At 42.0% G+C, this 23294-nt stretch overlaps 1 protein-coding gene across 2 annotated transcripts in view; it reads right to left on the bottom strand.

The window, feature by feature from the left end:
* Positions 1-2485: 2485 nt before the first annotated feature.
* The window catches only part of PPA2 (inorganic pyrophosphatase 2), a 93447-nt gene continuing 72638 nt past the window's right edge, over positions 2486-23294 (bottom strand). For both annotated transcript variants that reach the window (XM_058666978.1, XM_004594316.4), the window contains 3 exons: positions 18327-18396; positions 3729-3768; positions 2486-2677 (listed from right to left, as the gene is read on the bottom strand). In XM_058666978.1, the coding sequence (XP_058522961.1) occupies positions 2649-2677; positions 3729-3768; positions 18327-18396 (139 nt within the window). In that variant the 3' untranslated portion in view covers positions 2486-2648. The remainder of the gene's footprint in view (positions 2678-3728; positions 3769-18326; positions 18397-23294) is intronic.

Genomic DNA, 23294 nt, shown 5'->3' with positions numbered 1-23294 from the left:
AGGATCCTAGCTCCCCATCCACTGCCACTAGGCAGTGTGTGTGGGGGGAGGGGTCCTGGGCTTGTGGTCGGCCAGTGCATCAGCTGGCGCTAGGCTCCACTGGATGGCCACCCAGCGGTGAGCTTTGGTGTCTTGGGGGTATGGAATTACTACCCAGGGACATCCATGGATAAGGCCACTGGATATGTAGGTGAGGAATGAATCCTGAGGGACATCCAATGAAAGAGCTACTGTACTGGCAGGTAAGTGGGGGGACTGAGACATGGTGGTTTGGAGGGAAGAGACCTCAAGAATTTTATGGGTCAGATTGATGCACCAGCCCACATGGAAGGCCTGGGATGGGCTTGTTAGCATGGAACATGGCTGACCACCACAAGCCAGTGCACACGCAAGCTATGGCTGGGGGCCTGTCTGGCAGGGCTGGATCCTAGCACCTGACAGTGAGTGTTGGATCATAGAATGGGTCACATTAAACTGGGCCATAACACCTACCAGCACAAAGAGACTAAGGTTCCAAAACAGGGTGGGCCAGTTCATATCACCCGCTGGCAAATCTGAGCCAGAATGGTGTGTGGGTCATGTCAAGTCGGGCTGCAATACCAGCTAGTTCACCTTAGGGCCAGTACTGGGGGGCTGGCTGGGCTGGGTACACTGCAGTCCCAACAAGCATGAGCTGATACTGGGGGCAGGCCAGTGTGAGTCAGGCTACAGCACCCATTGGCAAATGCCATGGTGAACAGGGCCACTCTAGATTAGGCCGCAGCGCCCAACCAACACACTTGAGACTTGGGGAGAGAGTGGGTGAACCCGGTAGGGGTTTACAGGGAGCTCTCATGCTAAGCCACTATTACCACTGGTGAGCGAGAAAGCTGGGAATGAGGGCAGACCAAACTGGTCGAACTATACCTACTGGTACATGCATAAACCAGAGTGGGTGAGGGTTGGCTGGACTTTGCCACAGCATAAACTAGCAGATGCTGGCACAGGGGGGAAACTCTTTCGAGCTAAACTGCAGTAACACCTGGAGAGTGCAAGTTCTGGGAGTGGGAGTGGGCCCATTAGGGAAAGAGTTGGCACCTCCTTTGGGTTGCCACTGAGACTGGTGAGCATGATAACCAGCACTGGAACAGACAGGGCTAGACAGAGTGGCACCTACCAGCACTTATGTGGGCTGGATAGTGGGGCTGGTTGGGCTGAACGAGGCTTCAAAGCCCACTCACACATATGAGAACTGAATGGGATATGGGACAGACAGGATCAATCTGCTGTACATACTGGTAAGCACGGGAACCAGGGCAGGAGGCAAGCCTGATGGGGGTTATTGCAGATCTCTCTGACTAGACTACAGCTTCTACTGGCTTGCTTGGGGGCCAAGTGTGCGGTGGGCAGGATTGGGCTGGACTGCAACACATATCAGTTTGTGTAGAAGACAGGGCTAGAGACAAAACTGACCCAGCAATTGCAACTACCAGTGTGTGTGTAGGCCAATTAGGGCAACAGACTGTGCCAGACCCTGTATTGACAGGCACACACAAGAATCTGGCCTGGGATCACTTCAGATGAAGTTTCTTTGGGGTTCCCCCCACAACTGAACCTCTAGACTCAGAACCCCAACCATGGAGAGAATTGCAGGTTCCATGGTCTGACCATGGAGTGCTTGTATCAGAGCTGAGCCTCCTCAGCGGCTTAGAGCAGTAAACAGCATATCCAAATGCACATGGAGGAAATGGCAGTACATGGAGCCTGCATAGGACACCTGGTACCATAACAGAAGACGGAAAACAGAACAAATCAATTAACTACCCCAGTCAAGAGTTGGCAGTGAATACCTGGGCAAACAGAGACTCTAAGGTGGACTATGTCAGCCAGTGGAGTCTGGAGAGATTTCATCGTGCTTGGAGTGGCAAGATCGGCAGCAATTCAGAACTGTTGAACTATTAAAACCACTTGAGCAGGACCCTCAGAGCATGTCCCACACTGGGGACCCTGGGATGGTTGGGAGGTTGGGTGTGGCATCTCCACTTATCTCTCCACTGCCTCAGATACAGGAAAGAAAGAAGAGAATGTGAAAACAATGATCCCACCCACTTTCCTCTAGCCCTTGACCCTTTGCACCCTAATCAAATATGTAAAATTATCAAAATTAAAATTTATACAATAAATAAATAAAAATTAAAAAAAAAAACCCAAATGCAAGTTGTTTACCCAGGCAATAATACACTGGAGAGGACAAGGGTTGGCTAAATAAAGTTCCCAGCAGCAATGAACTGGGAAAATAAAGCATAAAAATAAGAAATTCACAAAAAAATTAATAGCTTATTAACTGGGATTTTCACAGTTAACCAGAAAAAAAAAAAGCTAATAAATCATGAGGTTTCTTTAGGTGTAGAAATGAGAACTGGTCAAAAATCAACATTTAAAACTTTAGACTATGAAATCAAGCCAAATCTTTCCTATAAACACATATCCAGAGGACACTACTTCAAAAGTTTCAATGTTTATTTGTTTACATATTATATATGTTAAAAATTTTGTGAGAAAAAAGAAGATTCAAGAAGTAGTCAACAAATACTTGTAGCACTTTAGGATATGAAGCCTTGGAGTCCGCAGAGTTGAAAATCTTGATGGCAGCAGTTCAAAGAAATCACTCACTTGCCAAGGAAGTGCCATATTTGCTCTGCATTTCAAATAGGGGGAAAAGAGTGACAAGAAAGAGGTGAAGAAGGGGGAGAGAGCAAGGGAAGGGTAACAACAATTTAATCTAGGCTTCTGGGGAGCACTTAGGCAGATTAAAAAAAAAGACACTAGCTTAGTACATCACATTCCTCCACCTACAGCTATTTTCCTTTACATTACGAAGTTTTGCCATTTGTTTAAACTTTACGTAAAACTACATACAAAATTCTAGTCTTCTCACTTTATTTTATTCTGTAATGAACAACACAGCAGTGAGATGTCAACCTACAGAGATCTAGAAAAACTTGGTATTGTAAAATTTGGTTGCCAGTCAAATATTTACAACAGGCTGTTCCTTTAAAGAAACAGTGTTAGCAAACCATGAAAGGAATACAGTGTGTTCTTCCTTGAAAACACGTCTATGGATTTTCTCCTTTCTAAACGTATTACAAGCTGACTCACAGTAAATGGATCTCCATGTTTCTTCAAATTGGAAGATGCACATTCTTCAAGTATTTCACATTAAAATCTTGACCTTTAGGTCAAAACTTTGCAATCTTTTGAAAAAGAAATGATAAGTAAATTTTTTTTTATTTTAAAATTTTAACCACAGAACATTTTCACTTGCTTCTCAAAAGAGCTTCAGATAATGGCAACAAAACAAATGGACTTATTTTTCACCTTGGTATAAATTTGACTTTAAAGCCTGTGGTTAAACTGACTCATTTAACTCATTTAAGAGAAAACAAAATCTCCCAGAATCATATATTTGGAGTCATTTTTAAAGTTATCTGAACAGGTTTCACAAACACACAAAAAGGCTACTGCATAACTAATCACTTCCTAGTCTTAAAGTGTTACTATTCATTTTCAAAAACAAACATAATTTTTTCACTGTCCTTTTAAAAAAATTTTGTAAAAATTTTTTCAAAATGACTTACAAAAATTTTACTTAGTTTATATAACTTGTAAGTTACTTAATTTTTGTTTTCACTTTTATAAACTAGGAAATCTACACATCACACTGTTCCAAGACTCAGATTATACTATACCTTCTTCACTATTTTCTTTATTCCATGAAGATGATAATTTCTGCAAAAACAGAGAAACCATTATAATGAACATTTATTTGCAAAGTTTGCCTCAAAAATGTTTTTTCTTGACAGTAATAAGACAAATTTTATACACAGCTGTTTCCTAACCTGAAAGTAAGTATTTCTTTCACTGGTATTTCTCATTTTTTCTGATAAACAAACCAGAGTCAAATTTTACAAAGCACACCTGAATGAGAAATACTGAAGGTCCGGTAAATGACAATATGGAAAGAGAACCTCAGATGCTTCCATGGTTGAGGTCCTGAGAACAACGATCATACTCACACACATGCGTGTGTGCACATGGTAATTAACACTCATGAAGGGGTATCGTATATAACTTCTCTGCTTCTACAGCTTTTATGTTAACTCTCCTGGAATGAGCTTTTGGTGCAGTGTTAAGAGGTCAGCTGGAATGCTGCCAACCCCCAATATGGAAATGCCTGGGTTTGAGTTGCAGCTCTGACTCCACACTTGGTCCCAAGCCGCTCATATGGGTGACTGAGTTCTGGGTTGCTGGCACGGCCAGCCCTGGCTATTGTGGTCAATGAGGGATTCAATCAGTGGATGGTCTTTCTCTTTAGCTCCTAAATCAAGTGAAAATAAACACACACAAATTTTTTATGTTTGAGGGCTGGCCAAGATTCTAGGAACACATTCAATCTATAATCCATAGCAGAGAAGCCTATATAAAAGTCTTTTTCTGAGAAACAGGATTTTTTTTTCCTCTAATCAAGAACAATATCTTTATTAAGGTGTTTTAAAAAACAATTCAGGAGCACAGATCCGGGGAGACACATCACTCCGTTTCCACACACAGGCTGGAAGCTTCCTGAGCAAGGAATCCCAAGGTCTTGGACAGCTGGAATACGGTTTAGAATATGGGCCTATTTTCTGTTAAGTCTGTAAAGTTCAGCCCCCTTCCCCACTGCTTGTCCTGTCTTAAGGTATGTGACTAGATACAAGACAAAGCATGACCCTTGGAGAAGTAGGACCTGACCTGACGCCAGGCCCTCCTTGTTCATGGTCAGGAACAATGACTACACAAGAACAAAAATTTAAATATTAGCAATATTAAAATCTTCATTGTGATCATTGTTTGTTAAGTGTTAAGTTGGAGCTTCTTTCACCTCCCTATCTCCTCCCACAGGGAAGGTCGTGGGAACAATGACCTATCTGGAGTTGTTACCTCCTGTAATAGCAATGCCTTCTGTCTCTTCTCTTGAAGTGGCGGCGGGGGGGGGGGGGGGGGAGTTGGGGGGAGGGAATCACCTTTTTCAGAAATATTATGTCCATAGTGCATCCTGTTTTTTCTCATTAAATTTTCAAATATTTTAACTTTGAATATAATTCTAACAAAACAATCCCCGCCTCCCAATACTTGTACCTAAGTACTTGGGCCATCTCCTGCTGCTTCCCCAGGCACATTAACAGAGTTAGACCAGAAGCGGAACTCAAACCAGGACTCAAACCAGCACCCAAACCAGCACTCACTGGGGATGCAGCATTGTAGATGGTGGCTGAACTCGCCAAGTCACATACTGGCCCCCAAATAAATTTCAGTGAACAGTAACTGCATATTGTGATGGGGCACAGTGTGAAATGTTCATAGTTGTATACAGTGTGAAATGATCAAATCAGGTGTTTCCACTGTCAACTACGTTTGGGGCCTTGAAGTTCCTTCATTTACTCTCAACACATATACTTGGTTATTGTCAACTATACTTACCTACTATGCTAACACTAGAAACTTATTTCCATCAACCTTTCACTTCTTCCTTGCTCATTAATTACTATTCCATGTTCACATAGAGTTTTTCTTTATAGCTCCAACATAAAGGGAAGAACACAAAGTATTTGTCTTTCAGCATCCGGCCTATTTCAACTAAAAATGGCTGCCAGTTCCACCCATATTGCTGCAAATGACAGACTTCATTTCTATTTTATGGCTGAATAATATTCCATTGTGTACACAGGCCATTCTTGTTTTGATGGACACACTGGCTGATTCACTACAACAGCTTTAGCAAACAGTGTTGCAGCAAATGAGAGTAGGTATCTCTGAGGAGGGCACCGGTGGAATTGCTGGATCATATGGCAACTGGATTAGCAGTCTCTCAAGTTTCCCTGCACTATTTCTTCTAGTCATTGCACACTGTTGCATTTCTACCTACAACGTGTAAGAGTTCCCTGTTCTCCGCACGCCTGATGCCATGTTTAACGTTCTTTTTCATAACAGGATTCCAACTGGAATGAGTTGGTATCTCATCATGATTATGATTTGTATCCTGACCAAGCCAGGCTATCTGAGACCCTAGGATTTCTTTTTTCTTTTTCTTTTTTTCCTGTTCAGATCCTTTGCCCATTTCTGAGCTACAGTTTATTGTTGTTAGGTTTTCTGTATTCCTTATGTTTACAGACATCAGTCTTTTATCTGAGACATAGCTTGCAGGAAGTTTTTCCTATTTTCCTTGTTCTCTTCATTCTGCTGCTTCCTTTGCTGTGCAGAAGCTTTTGAGTTGGATATGTCTCACTTGTGGTTGCTTTGCTGTTTCCATCATTCACATGCACACTCAGAGGAGCGTTCACGGGTCATTATCTACTTCCACCCGGAAGGAGCCTTCCCGGGTCATTATCTGCTTGCTGTTCCCATTACCCATACCCCGAAGGAGCGTTCATGGGTCATTATCTGCTTCGACCCTGAAGATGTGCTTTGCCAAGTAACTTCCTTTCATGACGCATTTATCTAGAATTTCCAAAAATTCTTCAGTGTCTTCATGTCAGGGTTTTCAGACTCACCACTCACGTTCACCTTATGCAAATTAAAAAAGGTCAGGCCCAGCTTTCTGTTTCAACATTGTCAAAAAATGCTGGCCTTTGCAGTAATGGTCATGGTGCTCAGAGCAATACACATTCCCAGCCAGATCATAACACAGACCATCAGGAATTTCTCAATATCTAATGTAAGTCCTTCTTGATTTTTTTTAAAATGATGTATTTATTTACTTGAAAGGCAGTTACAGAGATAGGAAGTGTGTGTGAGAGAAAGAAAAGGGGGAGCGAGAGAAGGAGAGAGAGAGAGAAACAGAGAGAAACAGAGAAAGAAATCATTCATCCACTGGTTCACTTCCGAAATGGTTGCCATGACTGAGGCTGTGCTAAGCTGAAGCTGGGGCCTGGAATTCCACCCAGGTTTCTCCAATAAGTATTGTTTAATCATCTTTAACTTCCATCTCAATCTCTTGATACAACCTTTTAGTTGCACCATCAGCAGTGGACTTTGTCATGAATATGAGCCATGAAGATGAACAAACCAGCAAAAGATCAGATCAAGTGCAAGAGAAAGTGATACAACTTAGAGCTGGTCAGCATGAGGTACATGAGTCTGCTGCCAAATAGCACAGCATATGGTTTTATACTTAACTGTACATGATTTTTCCTCCTCTTCAGTAGAAGTGCATCCTAAAGCAACTATAAAAAGAATATAGCAGGGCCCTGTGCAGTAGTCTCGCCGCTAAAACCCTTGCCTTGCACATGCTGGGATCCCAAATGAGCGCTGGTTCCTGTCCCGGTGGTTCAACTTCCCATCCAGCTCCCTGCCTGTGGCCTGAGAAAGCAGGAGAGGATGTCCCAAAGTCTTGGGACCCTGCACCTGCATGGGTGATCCGGAAAAAGCTCCTGGGTCCTGACTTTGGATCAGCTCAGCTCTGACTGTTGCGGCTGCTTGAGGAGTGAATCAGTGGACGGAAGATCTTCCTCTCTGCATATATGACTTTCCAATAAAAAAAAATTTAAAAAGAATATAATAAGTGATAATGGCATTTATTTTCATTATCACACATTCTGGACTGTACATGGTTGTATGTGTGATACTTCATGTGACTAGCAGCACAGGTTTGTTCACACCAGAGCCATTACACATGAGTAACATACTGTGCTACAACTGTGCTAACAGTTATGATAACAGAAGGAAACAGGAAGTTTTCCAATCTATTTTTAGTTTCATGGGGTCACCATCAGACACCATTTGTTGTTGACCAAATATCATTACACAAATATGTATACACATTCCATTCATTCAGTTTCTTTGGAGAATCTAACACACTCGCTCAGATCACAAACTTCTTAGAAAAAGGCTGATCAAACAGATTTTATATTCTTTGTTGAATAGATGATATAAAATGTAAATAAAGAGTTATCTTTTTACAACATCCTCAACTGTTTACAAAGATTTCAAGACAAGAAAGAAAAAGAAATAATGCTTAACCATGGTTGTTTTTAAGGATGATAAAACTTCGATCTGGCTGCAACAGCAACCCTGAACCATAAAAATTATACGAGAGTACTTCAAGTTGTTCATGGAAAATGGAATTAAAATACAAACTCATTTTGGCAGAAAAATCGAACATCTGTATAGTTTTTTTTTTCATAATTGTCACTTGCTGTGAACTGAGGATCCCTAAATAGCAAGGATTAGAGATTTCACATGTTTTGTAACAAAATAAACTTAACTTCTAATTTAACTTTACACAAAATTTTTGGAGCCCTGAGCAAAGGCATCTAGGAGTTAATGATCTTACTTTAGAGTGAAGGGTAAAAAAGACACATTAAAACAGATTATTTAATCATGCACTGTGTGTGCGATGGTGAGGTAGAACAGTCTCTCATCTAATAAATAATAATTGAACCTGCACTTTACATAGAAAAACTACAGTGTTTCACACTGTATCATACAAAATGTCCAGACATGAAATAACTAGTCTCTGCTTTTTAAGCATTTACAGAATGTGGTTTTCTGTGCAAAACAAGTAGAAACAAGATGAAAACAAGTTACCCCACACTACATCCTTGTGCAATGTGGATGCTGTATCATTACCCTTCTTCTTTTCTTTCTATCCTTTCTTTTTTTTCCCTTCCCTTCCTCCTCTTCTATCCTGTCCTCCCCTCCCCTCCTTTTTTCTTTTCTTCTCTATTTCCTTCCTTCCTCCTTTGCTGCTTGCTTGCTCCCTTCCTTTCTTATTCCCCCCAATACATATTTACACACATAAAGGATCATTCCTCCCTCCTCCTTCCCTCTCTCCTTTTCATCTCCCTGTATCCCTCTCTTATTATTTGTCCCCAAGTTATTACAATGGCATAGTCATGCATTTCACTGTTTCAGTCTCAACTTTCTGATGTATAAATGTGTCACAACATTACAAAAGTGGGAAAAGGGAAAAATAAAGTAACTTAATGCAAAAGTATAATTAAAATAATAATAATGGAAATTCTGCTATTATTTGGGAGTAAAGATGTATGCTGTAAAGATATAGCTGAACGCCAGCCACCACGTGCACGTGGTGAGCTGTCTCCGGGCCTGCAGGGGCTCTGGGGGTTGCTTCCTTTGGGGTGAGTACACCGAGGGGGAAAGTCTCCGTGACTGGGTAGGTCTGGGGTTCACCCACCACCTCATTGGGCAGTGAATGGGATTGGGGAGGGATGCAACCTTGGGCCTGGGGGTTTAAACTTCCAGCAGCCTCCCGACTGCTGGTGGGCCTCAGGACGGGGCATCTCATGCCTGGATCCCACACGCCAGCCACCACATGCACATGGTGAGCTGTCCCTGGGTGGCGAGTGCGCCATTTTGCACCAGGCTCCGCCAGCTGGCCACACAGCCTGGACCTCTGGGGTTTTGGTTCTTTGAATTATTGCTTAGGTAGCTCCAGGTTGAACCCACAGTGCTTTTGGTATGTGAATCAATCCTAAAGATTCCCAATTACAGTAACTCTTCCTCTGAAGAACTTGTAATTACTTAACAATGCTGAGCATGAACACCAATTCATGTAAAAGCTAAGGCTAGGGGCTTGTCTAGCAGGATGTCCTATTACCTGACATGATGATGGATCAGCAGAGAGGTCACAGTAGGCAAGGCCATGATATTAACCAGTACTTGAGAACCATATCTGGGGCTAGATTCTGTGGGGGATGTGTGGGCCAAACCCTGTGGAAATTCTAACCCCACTGGTTAGCTCAAGAGTTGGGGTGGTGATGGACTAAGCTAGGCGTGACCAAGGAGCTTGCCATCAATCACAGGTAAAGGAACCCGCAACAGTCTAGACTGGTCAAGGCAGTAGCACCCGAATGTGCTTCCTGAATAGGTTGGGGGGTAAGCCGGGCCGGGCTGCAACATTCACCAGCTCATACACGGCCAAATGGAAGGCCAGACTGCATTGGGCATTGGCCTAAAACCCATTGGCATGTGTGAGAACTGGGTCTGGGAGTGGATCAAGTGGAGGAACTTGAGAAACTCCCCTAGAGAGTCATAGCTCCCGCTGGTGAACATGTGGTCCAGACCTGGGGGTCAGACAAGCTGGGCAAAGTAGCTCCAATGGCTGGCCAATGTGTGAATTGGTAATGGAACGGGATGTACTGGGCAGGACTGAGCACACCTTAGCCTACAAGCGAAACTAGAAACCAGGATGGAGCACAGGTCATGCTGAGTGAGGCTCTTGCAGCTACTGGTCTGTGTGAGTCAGGGACACTAACACACAGTGTCTAAGGGAGAGGCCGGGACAGGTGAGGGGCTGAGCTAAGCTGAGTCAGAGCAACCACTGGCATGTGCGTGATCTATGGCTGGGCACAGAACTGGTTGGGGAGCTAAGGGGACACCCTAACTGGGTTGAGGTTCCCACCAAGGGGCACGTGGGCTGGAATGGGGCCTGCGTTCTTATCAGGAAACAGTTGTAGTCTCCCGTGGCACTAGTGTAGACTTGGGATTGGATGCAACAGGCCAGGCCAGACCACAACGCCGTCTGGTGTCCTGGAGGACCAGGGTAGATGTGGTATGGACTAGGCTAGGTTTCAACCCCTACTGAACCATGTGTGAGCTGTATGTGTGTATGGACGAGCCGTGGCTGGGCTGAAACATCCAACAGCAAGAACCAGCTTGGGTTGAAGACCAGTAAGCAAAAGTCACTGTTCCTGCTAGGACAGGAGGTGAACTGAGTAGGGCTGGCTCATGGACCCCCTGGTATCCTCAAAATCTGGCATTGGCAGAGGTTCTGATGGAGGAAGGAGCCTGGGCAACTCCTCTGGCAGACATAGTCCCTGCAGGTAAGTGCAAGAAGCACGATAGGAAACAGCCCAGAATAAGCCATGGAAAGTTTCCCACTGGCATACATTTGTCATGTGTCGGGGGCAGACCAGGCTGAATCAGTTCACGTCATCCACTGGCAAATCCGAGCACCAGAACACAGTGTGGGTTGGGCCAGGTCCAGTCACGACAAAAACCAGTGCACAATATGGAATGCCAAGGTGAGGTTGCCTGTCCTGGATGTGACTGCAGCACCCAACCAGCACGTGTGAGAACCAGGAAGGGAGGCGACAGAGCCGGCAGGGGGAATAAGGGGGGGGGTCCCCTTGCCGGACAGCTACTCCCACTGGAGAGCGTGGGCTGGGATGGGGGCAGACCAAACTAAGCAGGGCTACAACACCTGTGGGCCTCATGTGGACTAGATCAGGGAAAAGCCAGGCTGGGTGTATTATTCCTACTGGTGCAAGCAAAAATTAGAATGGGTGAGGGTTGTTTGGGCTTAGCCACAGCATCAGCTGGCAGAAGCTGGCACTGGGGGGGCTAATTCTGTCAAGTCACACCACAGAACCACCTGAAGAATGCATAATCCGAGAGTGACAGAGACCTGGGAGGGAAATAGTGGACTCCTCTTTCTTGGGTTACCACCCCCCACGAGAGGGCACGAAAACCAGGACGGGGGCTGGAATAGCTAGACAGAGAGGCACTCAACAACATTCAGGAGGGCTGGATAGTTGAGTTGGTTAGATGGAACTCTCGACATGTACAAGAGCCAAATGGCATGTGGGACAGACTGGACTAGTCTGCTACACATACTGGCAAACCAGAGTAGGGGGCAGGCCTGGTGGGGGTTATTGTGGGTCACTCTGACTAGGCCGAGTATGTGCTGGGCAGAACCAGGCTGGACTGCAACACCCATTGGTTCCAGTGGAAGTCGGGACTGAAAACAGAACCATCCCAGCAATTGCAACCACCAGCTGATCAGGGTGATGGACCGTGCCGGCCCCTGTGCTTGCTAGAACACACAAGAATCAGGTCTGGGAATACCTCAAAGTTTCTGTGGGGATCTCCCCAATCGAAATGCTGGACTCAGAACCCTAGCCAAGAAATGACAGAAGACAGAACAAGTCAATCAACCACCTCAGCTATATGTTGGCAGCAAAATACTGGGCAAATGAAGACTCTATGATGGACTGTGTCAATCAGTGGATTCTTCAACAACCTCATTGTGCTCGGAGTGGTGAGATTGGCAGTGATTCATAACTGGTGAACTATCAAGACCACTTGAGCAAATATCTCAGAGCATGCCCCACATCCGGGACTTGGGGTGGGTGGGAAACTGGGTGGGGATACATGAAGGATATATGAAGGAAACAATATGGAAATAATAGTCTTACCCACTTTCCTATAGCCCTTGAACCTTTTTACCCTAATTAACTATGTAAAGATTGTCAAAAATATAATAAAAAATTGGTTTTTGTAAGGAAAAAAAAAGATGTATCTGTTATTTCCCAGTATGCTAAACTTTATTGCGGCCACTTGGGAGTGAACAGTGTACAGAAGACCTTTCTCTATCTCCTCTCTCTGTAAACCTGCCTTCCCAATATAAATAAATACTTTTTTTTGCTCTATTGGAACTGACTGGTGATGCTCATAAATAAATCTTTAAAAATGAGTAACTTGTCACTAACCTAGAAAACATTACTATCCAAACTAAATGAAATCGGCATGTTAGACTGTTCTCTGTACTCGAATATTTATAAAAGCTCCATTCATAATAGTTAAGACATGGAATCAACCCAGATTCCCAATCTACTGATGGCTGCATAAAGATGTGGCATTGCATATACTATGGAAAACTACTAAGCCATGAAAAAGAATGAGATTGTACCTTTTGCAGCTAAATGAATCCAATTCGAAGCCACTGTGCTTAGCGAAATAAGCTAGTACCCAAAAGACAAATAGCATGTTTCCGCATGATATGTGATAATCACAGAGTACAAAAAAAATAGCTGCTAAATGCAAGAGGAAAATCTTGGAACTTAATATTGTTTACAGCCTTTGTCTGTACTCCTGAGGAATGGCAGGTTTTTATTTTGTTTTTTTTCTACTTGCTTTGTGTTACTATTTTACCTATTGGAGTGTTAACTTCATGATTGTGAAGTGTAATGAAAATATGTCACTGTAAAATCAGAGGGGGGAAAAGCAGGTAGAGACAGGCAGGGAGAGTAAGTACTGGGAGGTGTTGCTATGCTTCTAAACCTGTATCATGAAATATGTGAAATTTCTTCACTGTATATACATAAATAAAATAGAAAAACTTTAAAAATAGGCAAGTTACTCTAAAACATTTATCATTACATACTCTTTCAAAAGTAATTTCCATAAGGTTTTATTTTTTCATTCTTAAAATATATTTCTTGGGCCCGGCGGCGTGGCCTAGCGGCTAAAAGTCCTCGCCTTGAAAGCCCCGGGATCCCATAGGGGCGCCGGTTCTTATCCCGGCAGCTCCGCTTCCCATCCAGCTCCCTGCTTGTGGCCTGGGAAAGCAGTTGAGGACGGCCCAAAGCTCTGGGACCCTGCACCCGCGTGGGAGACCTGGAAGAGGTTCCTGGTCCCGGCTTCGGATCGGCGCGCACCAGCCCGTTGCGGCTCACTTGGGGAGTGAAACATCGGATGGAAGATCTTCCTCTCTGTCTCTCCTCCTCTCTGTATATCCGGCTTTCCAATAATAATAAAATCTTTAAAAATATATATATATATATTTCTTGATTGGTAGAATACACTCAGAAAGTACTAAGCTTTTATAGCAAAGGAAACAAGCATCATGTGTAAGTCCAATACTCAAAGATAATGGCAACATTTGAATATAATTATTACAATATTTCCATATGAATATCTGAACTAGAAAACACAGAGTTCATAGTAAAGGCAAGTACTAAACTCTTCACTGGTCAGTGATTTTCTGATCTTAAATGTAATGACAAATGGAACAAAGAAATGCATGCACACCACCCTAGTGTGTCCTAAAACCACCCCTCAAGCTTGAATCACTGTCAGGAAGTTTCTGTTGTGAGAAAACTGAGGAACGACTTTTTACCTCCGCTTCGCTCTGAGCTAGGCTGCCACCTCCTGCAATGTGCATGTGTTACTGTGACACCATCAACAACACTCTAAGTCAATGGCAGCAAAGCCCAAAGGAACCTATTTGAGCAGCATAGCCACTACAAGCCCTATTCCATAATAAACTACAAAATCCCTCCTCCAGTCATTAGTTTTCCTACTTGTAACTATTTGCTGTTAGCATTTTTTAAATTAAAGCACAGATACACTATATATACAGCCTTAAGTTAGTCTCTTGAATTCAGTCTTACTGTGAGCCCAAGGAAAAAATGAAATGCACTACTATTTTTGAATGATAAGCATACCTCATTCATGTGAGATGGTCATGGTGATGGAGCCACCTCAAGCCCTTCATTCACCTGGATCCCCTGTTGTGCCTGTGTAGTGCCTATGTGGGGAATGCTGACAAATGTAGGCATGGCATAGATAGTCAGATTACATACGGAGGTTAACAGCCAGTAGGATGTGCCTAGGTCTCCTGAATACTCTGTTCTATACTCCTCAGCTAACATGACCTGACACAAATGTAAAACAACCATCCATACTTTCATACAACACTGTGGATGTTACAGTGTTCTACCTTTTTATTCAAAACACTGCCTGTCTCATGCCTCGCTGGGTGGGACACAAAGATTAGTTACTCCTCACCATGGTGTTGGGGATTTTCCTGCACATCACCCCCCCAAAAAAAAGTTCTGCACCTTAAATGTCGACAAATGTCTTGTTAGAGTTACAAACCAGTCTAGATTATCCTAAAATCTGCCAAGATCAGCAAAATTATACTTCAACACAACAAATGGCTAAATACTAAAATGAAATAGACACGAGACAGCTGAATGATACCTTATAACCATTTTAAGGTATATAGCAGCCGGTGCTGAATATAAACTAAAATTGAAATGTCAATGAGCTAATCATAGGTTGTGGTTAGGACTTGCTTTTTTTTTTTTTTTTTTTTTAACATACTGGTTACTCAAAACATGTCAATTCCATAATATCGCAAATTGCTGTTGATGTTATATTGGGACTCTTAATTGACTGGGATGATATTCTACCAGCTCTAACTTCGGACCAGAAATGGTCTCCCCAAGAAACTGTTCAACCCATCTGGACAATAAGTAGCTGGACTCTATGCTTGGTATATGTTTGCAAGGAAAGAATCTTGATTGAATTTGAACTGTAATACTGCATCAAGGTGGAGGAATCCACCAGGGGGAGGGGAGGGACAGGGGTGGGGGGATTCCCAGAGCCTATGAAACTGTCACATAATGCAAAATAATTAATAAAAAAAAAAAAACACTGCCTGTTTCCACATCCTATGCACCTATACCATCATCACTACTACATTACACTTCGTGTGTTCCAGGTTATTTGAGACTATATTTAAGGGAAATCCAACATTAAGGACTCAAAACCAACATGAGACCAAGGCTGCTGAGACTTCCTGGGAGGACACCTGTGTCTTAGATTTAAACACCTTTAGTCACTTGGGAGTTTTTCTACCACTGCTGTGAGCTTAACCAATGCACCAGGTCACCAGCTCACGTTCTGATCAACATATGATTACATAAGAAGCTTAGTTATTTCCTTTCTGTGTGTATTTAAAAATACCTATTTACAAAAGCAATTACCATTATCTAAATTCTCATCTAATCAGTTCATTTAAAACATAAAACAACTACTATCTGCCCTTGCTTGGATCATACTTCAGATTCAGTTAAAAATTGTAGATCAGAATCAAGATAATATTACTTAGGTGCATATCACACCCATTAACTCATACATTGTAAGACCTTTAACAAATTTCAGATTGCATAATTTGCCTTTGTACAACCCCAAAACTTGATTAAATCTGAATCTGAGTTTGATGAATGACACCAATGTCTATAAGTTACTCAGAGCAAACAAAAGACATAAAAGACAGCATTTTGAATACAGTACAATATTCAGTATAAAGCAAAGTGAAGATGGCTAAAAAGATATAACTAAATAATTCTGATTCAAACATTTCAGGATGGTTGCAAAAAGAAGAAATCTCAAGCCAAAATGCTTTTAAGAAAAGTGATTTCATTATAAGTTGATAATTTCTTCATGAGAACGTGTTAACCAATCAAACTCAAAAACTCCACCCAACTCACTACATGGGCATTTAAACAGGCAGTTCTTCAGCTTACAAATATTTAGTAGAGACAATCAGCATACATTAAGTTTCTCTAAAATGAGTTTCTGGTATAGTATACTCAGTGAAAAATTGCCATATATAGGACCTTCATTATTATGAGATTCAACAATTACCAAACTGTGTGATTTAAAAAAAAATAACAATTTCATATATCTTATATATGTTTATATATATATAGTTTTAACAACATGATGATACTTTCTGTGCTACCCTGCCTTTCTTTTTATTTTTACAATGATGCACTTCTAGCTTGATTTACAACCAGAAGTATAACCCTCTATTAGATAAAGAATTCAACAAGCAGGGCTTAAATAAGGGTTATAAACAATAATCAAATCTCAAAACATAATTTCACTCAAATACTTCATAGTTACCCCAAATTAGGGAAAACACACGATTTTTGTCTTTTTGGACTGGCTTATTCCACTAAGAATAATGGTCTCTAATTGCATCTATTTTATTGCAAAAAACAGGAGTTCATTTTTTATGGCTGAGTAGTATTCTAGGGTAGATGCATACCACAATTTCTTCATCAACTCCATGGGTTGATTCCATATATTATCTATTGTGAATTCAGCTTAAGTAAACATGGGGTTACAGATAACCCCTTCATTTACTTATTTCATTTCCTCTGGGTAAATTCCCAGGAGTATGATGGCTGCGTTATATGGCAGATCATATCAAGCAAAGAAGCTTTTGCACAGCAAAGGGAACCATCAACAAAATGAAGAAGCAACCAGAATGGGAGAAAATATCTGCAAATAATACAGCTGACACAGGATTACTGTTGAGGATCTAGAAAGAGCTCAAGAAACTCAACAACAACAACAATCCAGTTCAGATAAGAAAGGCACAAAGGATATAAACAGGTATTTTTTCAAAGACTGAAACACAGATGTCCAAAAGACACATGAAATAATGCCTCGGTCTAACCCATTCTCACCAAAGTAGCCTAGTGATAAAGCAGGTCAAATTATCCCTTGCTCAGAACATTCCAATGGTTCCCCACCTCAACCACAGGTAGAAACACTTATCTTCACATGGTCTTTCAATATCTGTCTCCATTCAGACTTCCTTTCATTTTTTTCTTCATATTTTTTATACATGCCAGGTATCCTGTTGGGACCATGCTGTGGACTGCTCTTCCTTCAGACATTCGTTGGACTCACTGCCTTATCCTCTACAGACCTTGATTTTTCTCTCAGCCCTTTTAAATGATGCAATCCCTGACCACTATTTTAGATAACTACCATTCCCATTCCACTCCTGGCACTTACTTAATCATCTCTTGTCTGCTCATTTTTCATTGTAGCATTTATTTCCAACCCACTCCACCACCTTAAACCATCGCTATTTTACTTATGTATTATTTCCCCAACTAAATAAGAACTATAAAATGTACAATTTTTCAAAATTTTTAATACAATGCATTTCTAGCACCTAAACTTTACCACATCATGGAGAGGAATAAAAAAGCTGATGAGAAAAAAAAATCCAACAGATCAAAAGCAGCCATAATGAACAACATTTAGAAATATTATTTTTTCCTTACGATCTAAATTCAATAGTTTCTATCTCATAATTCCTTAAAAGTCTTAATTTATAAGAAAGGATTTTAAGCATAAACTCCCTCTTGAACAGGCCAGCAATGTCCTTCTCAGAATGTAAAATTTCCTTTTAGTGTTCTCCAAATTAATCTTTAATTTAGTTGCCTCTGTGCAGCATTATCACTGAGGCACATACAATCCAAGGTTGTCTTCTTAGGATGGAAAAGGAAACCTTACAAGACAACTAAACTAAATGAAAAAAAAAAAAAAAAAAGAATCATAGATTTTTTTTTTTGAACCAAAATTTATCTATTCCAACAGCCAGTCCCACATTAGACAATGGATGATAGAACAGAAAACACCAAGGAGTGCAAACATGTATAAACATCAAGAAACATATCATTATATGAAATTAGTTAATGGCTAATCCATTTTTAGAGACATACTTAAAAATTCAATCAAAAACTTTCAAGCTTTTGCTGTAAATTTATTAAATGAGAGAAAGTAAATTTCAAAGTAATGTTCTTAATTTTATGCTTCCCTAAAGGAATTGACACCTTTCATCATCAGAATTTCTGCTGGATTTCCCCATGATATTTGTAGGACAAAGGGATGCCTGGGCACATGCCCCTTACCGATTCAACAAATGATCTTGCTTCCTCGGGAGTGCAAAGAAAAGGACTATCACACACCTGAACATTTGTACTGGCAAAAAAAAAAGAAAAAAGAAAATATTATTACCCATATTATTAATTTTAATTATTTTTATTTAATTTTAATCTTATCTAATTTTATGATTATTAGGCAGAAAAAGGAAAAAACAAAAAATAACTCCAAAACCTCATAAAAATGATGCATGCTTTGATAAATACTACTATTTATAATAAGTAGATAAATTAACTACTAAGCTGAACAATATATACCCAATTCCTTAACAAATAAGTTAGCTAAACCGTGGGTGAAGCAGAATTAGAGGGGTGGATGATAAAGCTCAAATCTCAAAAAACCATCCAGCAATAAATTTGAAAGTTTTTTGAGATAACAGAGATAACAAAGTCCTATTAAAAGAATATACAGCTGGAAAGCAGCGGAGAAGACGGTGTGGTGTTGCAGTGACCAGATACCCCAATGGCAGCCAGCCAGCAGCAATCTGAGCTCCACCAGCAACCAGGTGGGAAGGGGAGTTCACCAGGAGCTCAGCAGGTGAATCCAGGAAAGAACTGCCTGTTCTGCTGATTTGTTTGACTTGATCAGGAGCAGAGACAGAGCAGCAGACCCCAAATAGGCAGTGCAAAAACAGGCTGGATTTACAGCCCAAACCCCCACCAGAGCCACATCAGGTGCCATTTTGTATAGGGAGGCAAAGGCTGTGGTACAGGACTGTGCATGCACTTAGCTGGCAGTGGATTGCACCAATGTGGCAACCTGCTGGTTCCACCAAATACAGGTCTGGCCAGCAGATCCAGAAATCCACCACTGGCATATCAGGTACCATTTTGTACAGGATGGCTTTGAGACTGCAGGAACAATAGTGAGCTGTGTATGCACTGAGCTAGGAGTGAACGCACTTGCAGCTCAGTGCACTGCACTGGCCCCACAGGGAAAATAACACCGACTGGCAACCTACAGGTCAAATTGGTCCAGGTGGCCTTCAGACCTAATGGCCAGCAAGTTCTGTTGAGATCACCAACAACAACAACCTCGTTATTTAGGACGCCTGGTGTCTCCCTAATCCTGGGAACTGCTCAAACCAGAAGTAGAAGGTTGTAAAGAAATGGTGCAGCCTCAGCAATAAGTAAAACCAAACTGCAGATCTGTGGTTCACACAGCTTAGAAACCTGCACAAGGAGAAGAATCTGATAACCAGAGGTACAAGGACAAGGAGCAAAAGAAGAGACAGAGGTGCAGGAATATTACTGAAGACTCCCCTGCAAAGGAGCAAAAGCCTTTGTCAGCCTCAGAGTTAAATGAGGAATACACTGAGAAAACGGGGAATCAGAATTCAGAAACCTCATTATAAAGCTCCTTAAGTACATGCAGGAATTCAAAGAATATGTCACACAGAAAAATACACTGAAACAAAATCAAGCCAAATAATCGGAAATAAAGGACACAGTGTAGCAAATTAAAAATTCTGTGGAAAGTCTTAATAATAGAATGAATGAGGTAGAAGAAATAATCTTAGAATTGGATGATATTTCTTGTCACATGGGAAAACAATCAAAAAGCAGGAAGCAGAGCTCGATCAAGCTAAAAAAAAAAGCATTTAAGAATTAAGAGACATGTTGGGCCCGGCAGCATGGCCTAGCGGCTAAAGTCCTCGCCTTGAAAGCCCCGGGATCCCATAGGGGCGCCGGTTCTAATCCCGGCAGCTCCACTTCCCATCCAGCTCCCTGCTTGTGGCCTGGGAAAGCAGTTGAGGACGGCCCAAAGCTTTGGGACACTGCACCCGCATGGGAGACCTGGAAGAGGTTCCTGGTCCTGGCTTCGGATCAGCACAGCACTGGCCCGTTGCGGCTCACTTGGGGAGTGAAACATCGGATGGAAGATCTTCCTCTCTGTCTCTCCTCCTCTCTGTATATCCGGCTTTCCAATAATAATAAAATCTTTAAAAAAAAAAAAAGAATTAAGAGACATGATTAAAAGGCCAAATATAAGAGTTATGGGAGTTCCAGAAGGTACAGAAAAAGAAGCTGGGTTGAAAAGTGTATTCAATGAAATAAAAATGGAAACTTCCCTAACATGGAAAAAGAACACGGAAACAGAATACAAGAGGGACACAGAACTCCCAAAGGGGTTGACCAAAAGCAACCTTCACCACAACCCATGATAATCTCTCTTCAGTCAAACGTAAGGAAAACATCCTTAAATGTACACATTAAAAAAATTGACATAAAGAAGAATTACAATCAGACTCACAGATGACCTCTCACAATAAATTTGTAAGGCAAAAGAGAATGAAGCAAAATATTTCAGATTCCAAAAGGAAAAAAATGTCAGCCCAGAATAACATGCCCAGCAAAACTTTCCTGTCTTTGAAAGTGAAATAAAATTCTTCCAAAGTAAAGAGAAGCTGAAAGAATATGCCTCTTCCAGACCTGCCCTACAAATGACACTTTAAGAGTTTCTCTTGACAGAGAAAAGGAATAGCACCCACCAAAACCAAAGGCAAATGTTAAGAACATCCCAGTAAAATTACAACAGAAGACTAAATCAAACAATGAACAACCCACTGCTAAAACGACAGGACTAAATTACCATTTATTCATATTAACCCTGAAGCTAAATGGCTTAAACCCATCAATCCTATGTCATAGATTACTAGATTGTATTAAAAAACAAACCCATCTATTTGTTGCCTACAGGAGACACATCTCACCAACAAAGATCAGCAGGGACTATATCTCATGGAATGTGATGTTTTTGTTTTTATTTTCATTACATTCTTATTTTCATTAAATTAGGTTCTTATTTTCATTAAAATCTTCACTGATAGGTCATACAATAGTAACATTTCCTTCAAGAAGGTTCTGGATTTTATTTTTATTTCCTCAGTGACACATTAGTGATTCAGTAGCATGTTATTTAACTTCATAGCACTTTAAATTTCTGTTTTTCTTCCTGTTGTTGATTTTGTTTTGTTGCTTTTCATTTAAGAGGATGTATAGTAACTATATAATGGAGACTATCATATCCAGAAGTGAGGATACAACGCATTATTCCTCTCTATTCAAGATAAAGAAAGATTCAAAATGAAGCTGTTAAATATATCTTCACAATTGGGTGCTGGACTCTTTGCCACTGTCCATCCCCACAATGATGGACATGTGACTATTTATGAAGAACTACACTATTGCAATGAAATAGGGTAAACCAGGGGTGGGGGAAGGGTTTTGGGGAGGAATTCTGCAGAGGGGTAAGTGGAATCCCAGAGTCTATGGAACTGTATCACAAAATAATAATAATAATAAAGAAAAAAAACTACAGCTGTCAGAGTACTGCTAAACAATGGGAAAAGGAGTAACAACAACCAAAATAACTTACTGGGAGAACAAATTATACAGAGTAACAAAGAATTTAATAAAAGCATAATCTTGAGAGCTGATGAGCAACCACTTTAAGGAAAAAAACCGAACAAATAAAAGGTAATTCAAAAAGTTCATGAAAAACAGAATTAAAAGATTAGTACTTTACTGCAAAAGAAATCTTAAAAGCTGGTTCAGGCCTTGGGGTTGGGGACAACTGCAGCTCCCTGCAGTGTGGCGGCTGTAGGGGGTGCCCCTGCCGGGTCAGACCCAATGCTGAGGACTCACGCCAAAGACACTGCCAGAAGGCAATGAAGAGTCCTCAGCCTCCCCCAGGAAGGCCAGTGCACCAAGTGGTGTCAGGCTTTGCCTGCTGGCCACCTGGCGGCGAAGTCTGGGGTTTATCAGATGTCTAGTTGCTGCCGGGGTCACCCATGACTAAGACCAGTTTTAGTGTAGGTGAGTAATGAATTTTGGGTGATTCCCAGTGACAGGGTCATGGAAGTTTCAGGCATGCATGGGGACTGAGACCCAGTGGTTTGGAGGGAAGTATCAGAAGATAATTTGGGTCAGACAGATTCACCAGCCCAATTAAGAATCCAGAGATGGTCTGGTAGCATAGAACATCCCTGACCGCTACACACCAGCCCACACCAAAGCTATGAATGGGGGCCTCTTTGGCAATGTTGGGTACCATTACCCGACTGGGTGGTGGAATGGTGGAGTGATCACATTTGGCAGGGTCAAGACACTATCCAGGACGTGAGAGAACTTGGTCTGGGGGTAGACTCTGTGGGGTTGTGTGGGCCCAACCCTGTGGAAATACAAGTCCCCCTGGTTAGCTCGCACTGGGGGTAGCAATGGACTAAGCTAGGTGTGACCATGCCATCCGCCATCACTCACGGGTAAAGGAACCCACAACAGTCAGCGCAGGTCAAGGCAGCAGCACCTGAATGTGTATGCTAAAACAGGATGTGGGGTGCGCCGGGCTGCCACTGGAAGGGAGCAGAATGGGCAAGGCCAAACAAACCTTAATTCACAAGAAACAACAGAAATCAGGTTGGAGCACAGGTCATGCCAAGTAGGCCCTTGCACCTACTGATCTTCATGAGACAGGGACGCTAAGCCACAGCATCTAAGGGGCCAGGACCAGTGAGGGGTTCTGCCAAGCTGTGTCAGAGCAACCACTGGCCTTCACATGGCTGGGAATAGGCCCGGTTGGGCAGCTAAGGGGACACCCTAGCTGGGCTGAGTTTCCCACCAAGGAGCACGTGGACTGGAATTGGGGGCTGTGTTCTGATCAGGATACAATTATAATCTCACTTGGCACAAGTGTGGACTGGACTGGAAGCACCAAGCCGGGCCAGACCCCAACACCATCTGGTGCTCTAGAGGACCAGGGAAGATGTGTGACAGACTAGGCTAGGTCTCAGCCCTTACTGAACCATGTGTGAGCTGTATGGGGGTATGAAAGAGCCGAGGCTGGGTTGAAACATCCAACAGTAAGAACCAGACTGGGTTGAAGAACAGCCAGGAAATGCCACTGTTCCTGCTAGGACAGGAGGTGAACTGAGTAGG

This window comes from Ochotona princeps, chromosome 7, assembly GCF_030435755.1.
Source record: "Ochotona princeps isolate mOchPri1 chromosome 7, mOchPri1.hap1, whole genome shotgun sequence".
NCBI classification, from domain to species: Eukaryota; Metazoa; Chordata; class Mammalia; order Lagomorpha; family Ochotonidae; genus Ochotona; species Ochotona princeps.
Note: the sequence above shows the minus strand (reverse complement) of the source record. Positions and strands in the feature narration are given on the sequence as shown.